This window comes from Phocoena phocoena, chromosome 13 (assembly GCF_963924675.1).
Source record: "Phocoena phocoena chromosome 13, mPhoPho1.1, whole genome shotgun sequence".
NCBI classification, from domain to species: Eukaryota; Metazoa; Chordata; class Mammalia; order Artiodactyla; family Phocoenidae; genus Phocoena; species Phocoena phocoena.
In genome coordinates this window covers 63,721,118-63,734,199 of record NC_089231.1, presented here as the reverse complement: position 1 = coordinate 63,734,199, position 13,082 = coordinate 63,721,118, and the positions used below count along the sequence as shown (strand labels likewise).

General features: G+C 44.4%; 1 protein-coding gene across 1 annotated transcript in view; it reads right to left on the bottom strand.

Moving 5' to 3' along the window:
* Positions 1-2,456: 2,456 nt before the first annotated feature.
* Positions 2,457-13,082, bottom strand: part of HIRA (histone cell cycle regulator) — a 58,899-nt gene continuing 48,273 nt past the window's right edge. Inside the window, exon 24 of the mRNA XM_065889632.1 lies at positions 2,457-3,318. Coding sequence (XP_065745704.1) covers positions 3,202-3,318 — 117 coding nt within the window. The 3' untranslated portion in view covers positions 2,457-3,201. The remainder of the gene's footprint in view (positions 3,319-13,082) is intronic.

Below are 13,082 nucleotides of genomic sequence, written 5' to 3'. Positions count from 1 at the left end.
GTATATACAACCTCCCACAGCATCAGCCTAATGTGTAAAGGGCTCTGACTCCTGTGAGTCAGGCTGAAGCTGGGAGGGGCCTAAGGGGATCAGGTCAGAACTTGGAGAGAGGCAGGGAGATACAGCCCAGGAAAATACACCCAGTGCTCTGCGTGCAAACAAGTTCAGCAGGCAGAGGTAGTGGGAAGGTGTGGAGCATCAGTGGACAGGCGTAGGGAGGTCATTATGACATTATGGTAGGGATGAGGGCACAGTGGCACAGAGGTTGCCTGTAGGGACACAAGGGACAGCAGGAAGGGTAGGGTAAATTTTTGGCCGTTATTTATTCAAATATTTTTTCTTATCACCACTTTCTCTCTCCTTTCCTTTGAGGACTTCAGTTACCTGTGTATTAGGCTATCTGACGTTGTCCCATGACTTACTGATGCTCTTTTCTGTTCTTTCCTCCTTTGGATTGTCTGTTTTGGAGCATTTTTATTGCTCTGCCTTCAAGTTCACTTACCTTTTCTGCAATGTCCAATCTGTCATTAATCCTATTCCACACATTTTTCATCTCCATGTTACAGGTTTTCATCTCTAGAAGTTTGATTGCAACTTCCTTGTTACGGTCTTCTATGTCTCCACTTAACTTTTTTGAACATAAGGAATAGTGTTATAATGACCATTTTAATGTCCTTCTCTGCTAATTCTAATATCTGTGTAACTTCTGGGCCAGTTTTGACTGATCAGTAAGATTGCTTATTCTCATTTTGCATTGTGTTCCTGCTTCTTTGTACGCCTGGTGTGGATGCCAGACACTGTAAACTTTACCTTGTTGGATGCTGGGTACCTCTGTATGCTTATAAATTCTCTGGAACTTTGGTTTGCAATGTAATTAATTACTTGGAAACAATTTGATCCTTTTGGGTCTTGCTTTATTTTCTGTTAGATGGATCTGGAGTAGTGCTCTAATTATTCTCCAAAACTGAGGCAAGACTTCCTGAGTAACTCTTCTATCCCAAGCCTGTGAGTTATGAGTTTTTCTAGTCCTGTTGGTAGGAAGAGGCACTATTCCCAGCCCTGGGTGACAACTAGACAATTGTCACCCTAATCCTTTCAGATGGTTCTTTGCCTGGCCTCAGCCATTTCCTCATCACACAAGCACTGATCAGTATGCAGCTGAATATGCAAAGGCACTCCCTCTGCTGAGCTCCAGGGTTCTCTCTCCATGGAGCTCCCTCCTCTCTGGAATTCTGTCCTGAAAACTCTAGCTGCCTTGGTCTTCCTGGGCTCTCAGCTTCATGTCTTCAACTCAAGTATCCTGCTGGGCTCTACCTCAGCTTCCCCTCCCTTTGCTGCAGGCTGGAAACTCTCTCTCCAGGTAGGAAGCTGGGGCAGTCACAGGGCTCATCTTCTTTGCTTTCCATCTCCCAGGGATCACTGTCCTTTGTTTTCTGATATCCAGTGCCTTGAGACCATTGTTTCATGTATTTTGACTGGTTCCTTTGGTTGTTTCAGGCAGAAGGGTCAATTTGGTCCCTGTCAATCCATCTTGGCTGGAACCAGAAGTTTCCAGTCTTTCTGCTGCTTGTCTCCTCCCCTGTCCAAATAGTAGTGTATAAAAACACTTGATTGTCAAAGTTTTATTCACGGGAACATGTGCTCAGTGCCATGACTTTGCCTCTGTGATCCCAGTTGGTCCTCACAACCATGCACGTTTTCTTAACCTCACCTCCCTTTGACAGCTGAAAAGTGAGGCCCACGTTTTTCGTGGTTTGGATCCCAGGCAGGCCTGTCAGTTCCGAGGCTGCGTGCATCCTGGGGCTCCAGAGTTCTCAATGCCTGTGCAGCATCTCTGGCTCATTCCTCAGCGAAAAGCTCACACTTGTAGCCTGGCTTCTGGGTGTCCATGCCCAGATGCAGTGTGTGTGCCGGCTCTGTCGGGCATGCAGGTGTGCCTGGTTCTCATGCAGCCACGTGACTTCTGAGTGAGACAGGCAATGGGATGGCCACCTGGCAGGGAGGTGCTGAGGAGGTCCAGGACCCTGGGGAGAAGGTGCTTGGCCCTCACCAGGCTTGAGGATTCTGATTCTGGCTGTCTCCTCTCCTGTGGGTCAGCATCGGAACCACTTTCTAAGAAAATCCCAGCTTCCAGATAATTCTTCAGAAAACTCAAGTCTGTATTTATGGATTTCCTTACATGATTTCCTTGGTGCCCAGCACAATCAGAGACCCAGAGCACAGCACAGACAGAACCAAGGACCTCTCCACCTGGCTTGGGAGAAGACAGGTACACAGTGGCCAGCCCGCTCGCTCAGCTCAGCCTGAGATGCTGCAGGACCAGGAAAGTGACTCCATGCTGTGAAATGACTTTTTGCATGAAGGGGCCGGGGAAGCAGATGACATCAAAGGCGAGGGATTCACAGTGCAGGGGAGGGAGGTGGAAGTTAGAAGGAAAAGGCAGGGGAAGTCAGGACCATTTGGTATCCAATGCGTGTTCATTTATTTTACACTTACAAAAGAAATCGCCCACCCTCTGCCCCATCCCCCCCAAAAGTCTCTTTTTACAAACATTTAAAAATTAAAACTAAATGAAGATAGACAAGTTAATTTCAGTACAATTATTTTTCAATGTAGCTGTCATAATTAGAGTTTAAATTTCCTACAAGTGACCAATGTCCAAGTGACTTATAGGGAAATCCTGATTATTGGCCAAAAGGAAAATTCCATATTACAAGTTAGCAAATTCTAGTACAAAAATAGTCCATGTGTTGGAATAGGCTTTCTTTTTACATAGGTTTCAGGTCAGTCTACTGACTGCATAATATGCTAACGTCTCAGGGTTCTCTCTTTCACAAATGGCTCATTCGTCATAGCTGGAGCAGCATGGCGCCTACAGTAGCAAGGCTAGTGTCCATCTGGGGACCGTGCTGGAGACGGCAGGCCTGGGCTGCCTCACTGGCCCCAGGGCAGTTGGGCAGAGCTCCAGCTCCGCACTGGGGTCCTGGAGGGAGGAACGAGTTGCGGGCAGAGCTGCTCCCCCTGAGGGAGAAACAGGCCCAGGACACAGGGGAAGTGTGCCCAGGGGCTGAGCCGGTACTGGTGCAAGACAGCCCACCTCCTGCCAGTGTCTCCTCATCCTGTAGCCCAGCGAGATAAGAGGCCGACCTGTGTGTCCTCAGTGGCGAGAGTGTGGCCCTGCCCTTGCTGCGGCTGGGCAGGCTACTTGTCCCTCAAGATGTCGAGCTGTTCCTGACACTCGGTGAAGAGGCGCTGGAAGCGGAGGTTCTGCCCGATGACTGGCAGCAGCTCCTTCAGCAGGTCCCTCTTCCGCAGACCCTGAGGATACAGGAGTGACAGCTGAGTGCAACTGACAGTGAGGAGAGCTAGACTGTGGGGGTTTCCCTGGCCCAACAAAGACCCTTGTGCCCATCTGCCCCATGGGCACCCCCTGGAGAAACCATAGATGGATGAGAACAATTTCTCTGTATGCTGGGAGGCCTGGGACAGCTAAAAAGCTGAGCTTGGGCACATGGGGTGGAGTGGCAGGGCCCAGGGAGGGACATAGTTCAAGGGTGGGTACCAGGTAGGTTCTGCTCTTCCGTGTCCCCTAAGTCTGCTGGCACAGTCACCGCTGGCCTCTGATTGCACTGGTTAGTGGCCAGAGTAGCCTGACCTTCCAGAGCAGAATGCAAGTAAGGCTACTAGGGCAGAGGGCCAGGCAGACGGCTATCCTGGAGGGGCCACTCCCTTATGTGGATGTGTTCCAGGGACGTGAGGTCAAGGCCAGGAGCGAGGAGGTGCCTGAGTGACAGTGACTGGCCTTGGTTTTACAGTCCTGGAGTCTCTGTCCTCAGCTCTTGCCTATGCCTCCTCCACCCTGGGTGGCACCATGTCTGCCTGGGCCCTCCTGCAACATGCACTGCCATGCAGGGTCTCCACCACACAGACCCTTGAGGAGCACGGCTGCTGCAAAGGGAAAACCACCAACTGACAGCACTGACCACTGGAAGAGAAGGGCCAATATGTTAAAACAAGTGTGGTAACAAGATGATGAATTATAGAAAAGAACCAAGTGTAGATACCAAGTTTGAGCAACACAGTGGTTGAAGGAGGTGGGATTAGCAGGAGACTGGACACTGCTGAAGACCAAGTCAGAGTGAGGTCAGATAGAGGAGCAGCCCACACTCAGCAGGGAGGCAGGCAGAGGGGAAACTGTAAGAGGAGAAACTGTACCATTGCCTACAAAGGCAGGTGAGCGCAGCAGGTAGGCCCAATATCCACATAATGGATCCCACAGGAGACAGAGAAAGAAGAGAGAAGGAAATATTTAAAGAAATAATATGGGTATATTTCACATAATTAAACAACGAATGGCCTTAGGTTGAAAGGCTCCACTGAGTGCTGATCAAGTAATATATGGGAAAACTGATAACCAGACACATTAGAATGAAATATACAGAATTTTCAGATATAAAAGACAGAAAATTTCTGAAAATTTCGAAAGTACAAGAACATATTACCTACAAAGGAAGATATACCAAGATTCACAATAAAGTGGTTTTTTTTTGGCTGTGCTGCGTGGCCAAAAAAAAAAAAAGATGGCAACTCATGACCAAGTAGGGTTTATCCTGGAAATCAAGGAGAATTTAATATTAGAAAACTTAGAACTGGAAAATAGGAAATAAAAAGATTATTTGAGATGACTTCATTGTTTAAACCACATAGAAAATGCAAAACAATTAATGGACAAATTAATAAAAATAATAGAAATGTGTAGAAAGATGGCTGGTGATTAATATACCAAAGTCAAATGCATATGTACAGCAGCAATGAATAATCAGAAAACATAAAACAACTTATCACTTAGAATACTCACAATTATAAAATATCTAAGAATAATTCTAAAAATGATGCGTATGGCCTATGTGCTGAAAATTAAAAAACCTTACTGGAAGGCATTAAAGAAAACCTAAATGAATGGAGAATACTGATGGGAACAGTAGCATAGTATAGATATCAGGATGGAGGCTGCAAAAGGCAGTGGTGAGCACTGTGGCGTGTGAAAGCAGCAGGGGAACTGCAGACTCTTGGGAACCTGGGGTCAAGAGATACAGGTAGAATACGACAGAATGTCTAAGGTTGTGGGAAGAAGCAGGAGTGAAACTTTTAGGGAAATTAAAAAATTTAAAAGCAGTCTTGTAAAAAAAAAAAAAAAGCAGTCTTGTATAGCATAAGTGGAAATACAGCACATGTTGAAAATGGATTAAACTCCTTAATCAAAAAATGGATAAAAGAACAGGATCCAAATATATGCTGCTTACAAGGAACTCACTTAGATCTAAAGGAGGATATACACAGGTTGAAAGTGAAAGAATCAAAAAGATATCCCATGTAAATAATAAGCAAAATAGAAAAGAGATGGCTATACTAATAACAGACAAAATAGACTTTATGTCAAAAATTGTTATAAGACACAGGACACTGTATAATGATAAAAGGGTCAATTGACCAAGAAGATGTAACAGTTATAAACATATACCCACCAAACATCAGAGTTCCTAAACACATGGTGCCAACATTATCTGAACTGAAAGGAGAAATAAGACAGTCCTACAATTTGCAGAAGACTTCGATATCCTATTTTCAATAATGGATAGAACAACCAGACAGAAGATCAATAAGAAACAGAGGACCTGAAAAGCAGTATAGACCAACTGGACCTAAAGCACACATATGCAGAACACTCCACACAACAAGAGCAGAATATACATTTTTCTCAAGTGCATGTGTAACACTCACCAGGACAGACCAAAACAAGTCTCAATAAGCTTAAAAAGACTGAATCATAAAAGTATCTTTTCCAATCACAATGGAATGAAACTAGAAATCAACAGCAGAAGAAAAACTGGAACACACACAAATATGTGGAAATTAACACACTGTTAAACAATCAATGATTCAAAGAAGAAATTACAAGGGAAATTTAAAAATATCTAGGGACAAATGAAAATGAAAACACAACATACTGGAATGCAGCAAAAGCACTGGCTAGAGAGAAATTTATAGCTATAACAATCTACAAAGAAAGATTCACAAATCAAATCAATAACAGAACACTGCATTTAACAAAACTAGAAAAATAAAAGCAAACTAAACCCAACAAGCAGAAGAAAATCACACATATCAGAAAATAAGTAAAATGGAGAACAGAAAAACTATAGAGAAAATAATAAAACCAAAAATGAATTCCTTGAAAAGATCATCAAAATTGACAAGCATTTAGCTTACATGGACTAAGAAAAACAGAAGACTCAAATAATGAAAATCAGAAGTGAAATAGGGACATTGCAACTGATGCCACAAAAATAAAAGGAGTATAAATAAGAGAATACTATGAACAACTGTACACCAACAAATCGGATGACCTAGATAAAATGGACAATTTCCTAGAAATACACAGCTTACCAAGACTGAATCATGAAGAAATAGCAAATGTGAACAGACCTATAAGTAACAAGGAGACTGAATCAGTAATCAAAAACCTCCCAACAAAGAAAAGCCCAGGACTGACCAGATGGCTTCACTGGTGAATTTTACCAAAAATTTAAAGAAGAATGAACAACAATCCTCCACATACTCTTTCAAAAAACTGAAGAGAAGAGAACATGTTTAGATTCATTGTATGAGACCAGCATTATCCTGACGTGAAAGCCAGACAAAGACACTACAAGGAAAGAAAATAGTCCAATGTCCTTTGTGAACACTGATGAGTCCTGAACAAAATACTAGTGCAGTGGTCCCCAACCTTTTTGGCACCAGGGACCGGTTTCATGGAAGACAATTTTTCCACGGGCTGGGGGTTGGAGGTGGGAGATGGTTCAGGCGGTAGTGCGAGCAATGGTTCAGGAAGTAATGCGAGTGATGGGGGGATGTTTCAGGAAGTAATGTGAGCGATGCGGAGCAGCAGATGAAGCTTCACTCGCTTGCCCGCCACTCATCTCCTGCTGTGCGACCTGGTTCTTAACAGGCTGCAGACTGGTACCGGTACTGGTACTAGCGAACAGAATTTAACAGCAAATGGAAAGGGTTATATGCCATGACTAAGTGTGATTTACTCCTGGAATGCAAGGGTGGTTTAAGAAACTAAAATCAATCAATGTAATACACCACATTAATAGAATGAAGAAAAAAAAATCCCACAAGATCATCTCAATTGATGCAGAAAAAGCATTTGACAAAATTCAACACTCCTTCACTACTAAAAACTGGTAATAGAAGGAAACTATCTCAGTAAAATTAAGGCCATATATGAAAAGCCCACAGCTAGCATCATACTCAGTGTTAAAAGACTTAAAGCTTTTGCTCTAAGGTCAGGAACAAGGCAAGGATGCCCCACTTTCACTTCTATTCAACATAATACTAAAAAGTCCTAGCCAGAACAATGAGGCAAGAAAACGAAATAAAAGACACCCAAATTTGAAAGGAAGAAGTAAACTTATTTGTTTGCAGACAACATAATCTTATATGTAAGAATGCCAACAAACACATGAAAGAATGCTCAACATCATTAATCATTAGAGAAATGCAAATCAAAACTACAATGAGATATCATCTCACACCAGTCAGAATGGCCATCATCAAAAAATCTAGAAACAATAAATGCTTGAGAGGGTGTGGAGAAAAGGGGACACTCTTGCACTGCTGGTGGGAATGTGAATTGGTCCAGCCACTATGGAGAACAGTATGGAGGTTCCTTAAAAAACTACAAATAGAATTACCATATGACCCAGCAATCCCACTACTGGGCATATACCCTGAGAAAACCAAAATTCAAAAAGAGTCATGTACCAAAATGTTCATTGCAGCTCTATTTACAATAGCCCGGAGTTGGAAAGAACCTAAGCGCCCATCATCGGACGAATGGATAAAGAAGATGTGGCACATATACACAATGGAATATTACTCAGCCTTAAAAAGAAATGAAATTGAGTTATTTGTAATGAGATGGATAGACCTAGAGTCTGTCATACAGAGTGAAGTAAGTCAGAAAGAAAAAGACAAATACCGTATGCTAACACATATATATGGAATTTAAGGGAAAAAAACGTCATGAAGAACCTAGGGATAAGACAGGAATAGAGGCGCAGACCTACTGGAGAACGGACTTGAGGAGATGGGGAGGGGGAAGGGTGAGTTTTGACAGGGCGAGAGAGAGTCATGGACATATACACACTAACAAACGTAGTAAGGTAGATAGCTAGGGGGAAGCAGCCGCAAGGCACAGGGATTTTAGCTCGGGGCTTTGGGACAGCCTGGAGGGGTGGGATGGGGAGAGTGGGAGGGAGGGAGACGCAAGAGGGAAGACACATGGGAGCATATGTATATGTATAGCTGATTCACTTTGTTATAAAGCAGAAACTAACACACCATTGTAAAGCAATTATACCCCAATAAAGATGTTAAAAAAAAAAAAAAAAGAAAACCCTAAAGATTCCGCAAAAAAACCCGTTAGAACTAATAAATGAATACAGCAAGTGTGCAGAATATGAAATCAACACACAAAAATTAGCTGCGTTTTTATATACTGACAACCAACAATCTGGAAAAGAAATTAAGAAAACAATTCCATTTGCAATAAGCTCCAAAAGAACAAAATACTTAGGAATAAACTTAACCAAGGAGGTGAAAGACTAGTATACTGAAAACTACAAAATGTTGCTGAAGGAAATTAAAGAAGATATAAATAAATGGAAAGACATCCCATGTTCATGGACTGGAAGACTTATTAATATGGTTAAGATGTCAATAATACCAAAAGCAATCTATAGATTTAATGCACTCCCTATCAATATCCTACCGGCATTTTTCACAGAAATAGAAAAATCCATCCTACAATTCTTATGGAATCCCAAGGGACCCCAAATAGCCATATGAATCTTGAAAAAGATGATGTGCAGTCTCATACTTCCTGATTTCAAAACTTATTTCAAAACTACTGTACCTTTTAATTTTTGAAGTATGTGGCTACATTATCATTCAAAATAAATTTAAAATAAAAAAACCTGAAAAGCGCTATTTAAAAAAATGAAAGGGAATGAAATAAACTGCTATAAGCAAAGCAAAACATTCTGTCTGCCTGTGGCACCAGGGGCAAACTACCAGACAGAGGATGTGCCCTCTGGCTGGAAGGCTGGTGTGGCTGGTATCAATACCAATAGCCACCAGTACCACCTCCCAGCCTGGGCTCTCAGAAATGGATGGTGCTGTGTTTCAGTCACCAGCCTGGACACAGCTCATCACCACTTCTCAGGTCAGTGTCACAGGTCCTACAATGAAGACCCTGGCAGACGGAGGCTTCCCAAGAGCAGGGTCCGGCTGGGGATTCAGAGGCCGGCAGCCACGCACGCACCTGAAGGACGGCTGCTTAGTGCCCAGCCCTCTGCTTACTGTCTCCCTCCTGTACACACTGAGCCGTGATCTTTGAGGGAAAGAGACCTGGATTGTGGGGGTCCCCTGAGATGCGCTGGCAGCTCATATCACAAAGTTTCCCAAAATATAAAGAATTCCTACAAACCAAAAAGAAAAACAAATGACACCAACATATTTCAACAGGAAATACAAGTGGCTCTTAAATCTAGAGTCAGCATTGCTCGTTGGCAGCACGCTCCATCCCCAGCTCCATTTCCCAGCCATCCTGAGGACCAGTTTCATTTGAATGGCCAATTCTCACCATGAGAGTGTTCACAAAGAAACTCAACAAGAAGGCAGAGGGCTCATACTTGATATGGGGATATCAAGATGAAGAGACAGTAAGGAGCTCAATATCAAAAAAACAAACAACCCAATTAAAAAATGGGCAGAAGGGCTTCCCTGGTGGCACAGTGGTTAAGAATCCGCCTGCCAATGCAGGGGACACGGGTTTGAGCCCTGGTCCGGGAAGATCCTACATGCTGAGGAGCAACTAAGCCCGTGTGCCACAACTACTGAGCCTATGTGCTACAATTACTGAAGCCCATGTGCCTACAGCCTGTGCTCTGTAATGAGAGAAGTCACTACACTGAGAAGCCTGCACACTGCAACAAAGAGTAGCCCCCGATGACCGCAACTACAGAAAGCCCGTGTGCAGCAATGAAGACCCAATGCAGCCAAAAATAAAATACATTAAAAAAAAAAAAAATGGGGGCTTCCCTGGTGGCGCAGTGGTTGAGAGTCCGCCTGCCGATGCAGGGGACGCGGGTTCGTGCCCCGGTCTGGGAGGATCCCGCGTGCCGCGGAGCGGCTGGGCCCGTGAGCCGTGGCCGCTGAGCCTGCGCGTCCGGAGCCTGTCCTCCGCAACGGGAGAGGCCACAACAGTGAGAGGCCCGCGTAACGCATAAAAAAAAAAAAAAAAAAAAAAAAAAAAAAAAAAAAAAAAAATGGACGGAAGACCTAAATAGACATTTCACCAGAGAAGACATACAGATGGCCAAGAGGCACATGAAAAGGTGCTCAACATCACTTAATTATTAGTGAAATGCAAATCAAAACTACAATGAGGTATCACCTCAATGCCAGTCAGAATGGCCATTATCAAAAAATCTAGAAACAATAAATGCTGGAAAGGGTATGGTGAAAAGGGAACCCTCCTGCACCATTGGTGGGAATGTAAATTGATACAGCTACTATGGAGAACAGTATGGAGGTTCCTTAAAAAACTAAACATAGAACTTCCATATGACCCCGCAATCCCACTACTGGGCACATACCCTGAGAAAACCATAATTCAAAAAGAGACATGTACCACAATGTTCATTGCAGCACTATTTACAATAGCCAGGACATGGAAGCAACCTAAATGCCCACTGACAGATGAATGGATAAAGAAGATGTGGCACATATATACAATGGAATATTACTCAGCCATAAAAAGAAATGAAATTGAGTTATTTGTAGTGAGGTGGATGGACCTAGAGTCTGTCCTACAGAGTGAAGTAAGTCAGAAAGAGATAAACAAATACCGTACGCTAACACATATATATGGAATCTAAAAAAAAAAAAAAATGGTACTGATGAACGTAGTGACAGGGCAGGAATAAAGATGGAGACATAGAGAATGGACTTGAGGACACAGGGCGGGGAGGGGAAGCTGGGGCGAAGTGAGACTAGCATCGACATATACACACTACCAAGTGTAAAACAGATAGCTAGTGGGAAGCAGTGGCATAGCACAGGGAGATCAGTTTGGTGCTTTGTGACCACCTAGAGGGATGGGATCGGGAGGGTGGGAGGGAGGCTCAAGAGGGAGGGGATATGGGGATATGTGTATACATATAGCTGATTCACTTTGTTGTACAACACAAACTAACACAGTATTGTGAAGCAATTATACTCCAATAAAGATGTATTAAAAAAAAAAAGGCATACATTCAGAAGAGCGCTGAGGCCAGAAGGGGATGTGGCAGACAGCAGGAGTTGGCTCTGTCCAGACCTGCTCCAAGACTTCCCTGCCATACTCTTCACAGCTTGCCTTCCTGGCCTCCCTCCCAGTGGGGGTGCCCAAGTGGTCTGCCCCCTGCTGTGAGGCATGGGCTGGCTTTCCTTTTAAGAGGGTGGATGCTACTGGTACTGGCTTTCTTCTGTCTTCCTTCCTTCAATTGGACATGAAAGCCATCTTATGACATGAGGGAGAGGCCAACAGAATCACAGAGATACAGACCTCCACTTAACTCCAAAGGACTTGTTTTGGAGGACAGAATAAAACTACTTCAGCCACCACTAGACAGGGTATCATTTACCTGCAGTTGAAAGCATTTGTCATGGATATTGGGACCCCGAGCAGACCAGTGGTTTTAGGCAGTTGGCGGAGGTAAAAAGCAGGTAGCATTGCACTGATGGTGCTCCTGGGAAGGGAGCCACAGGCTCTCCTGGACAAAGCTTGGGGTCAGCAAGAACAGCAGGAAGGAGGGGGAGAGGAGGGTGCATGGCTGGTAACCGGTGGCCTGCCTGTGCTCCCTGCCCCACCTTGGCCTAGAGTGCCCACCTTCAGGCTGATACAGAGAACCTCTATGTAGAGCTCTGGCTAACGTCTTGGGCTCAGGCCCCCAGAGTGGCAGTTGGGCACAGAGTGAGGCCCCACAACCCGGCCAAGGGTAGGGCTTTGTCAGACATGTGCTCCTCCACCCCGTAAGCAGATGGCCTGTCAGGCTTCCCCAGAGGTGAGGTGTGCTGGGAAACAGCTCGACTACTGCAGGTAATTGCGAACACCCTTCCTGTTGAGGACAGGGGACAAAACTGGTTAAGCAGAAGCAGAACTCCAGGAGCTAATGTGCTGGGGTGAAGGACTGAGCCAGGGTGGGGGAAGGCAGGAATTCAGAGGGATACCTTGGCCTTGGGAACATGTACTGATCAGGAAGAGGCTGAGTGGGCTTCTGTCAGAGCTGAGAGCCCGGGGGACCAAAGCAGGGGCCTAAGGCCCATGAAAAGTGGGGGTCCCTGGTAAACCACCTCTTCTTTGTGCTGGTATCCCCAAGGGATGACCCGACCCTAGAATAAGGGTAAACTGGAAGGAAACCAGCCCCGGCACCAGCCAGTGCCCAGCTCTGAGAAGTCCCCAGGCAGCCCGGAAAACCTCCATTCCGACCGGGTTGAGACCCTGCAGAGCGGGTGCCTTAAGAGCTGGCACCAAAGCAAATAAAATGCCCTGTGCAAAAGCCACATCACCTGAGGCTCAAGCCATTTCTACAAGCAACTTTTCAAATACCATGTCCAGCAGACAGCTGAAAATAACCAGGCACTTGAGGAGATAAGATAATGTGAACGAGAACCAGTAGAAACATTTATAGGCAATAGACAGACCCACAAGGGCTCCTGATACTAGGACTATCAGACATGCAATTTTAAAATAAAATAACTAAGCTTACTGTGCTCAAAAGACTAAAATGAAAATTTCAAGGAGAATTAGAACTATAAAAAATGATGGAGCAGATTTTAAGAAGGGAGGACATGCTATCTCTCTGATGAGGGAAATGAAAGGGAAGCTATAACCAAAGACAGCCTCTAAGTAAAGTCCACAGAATGAATGAAAGACATAGACCGAGAGCTTTGTGAAACTTGAAAGCACC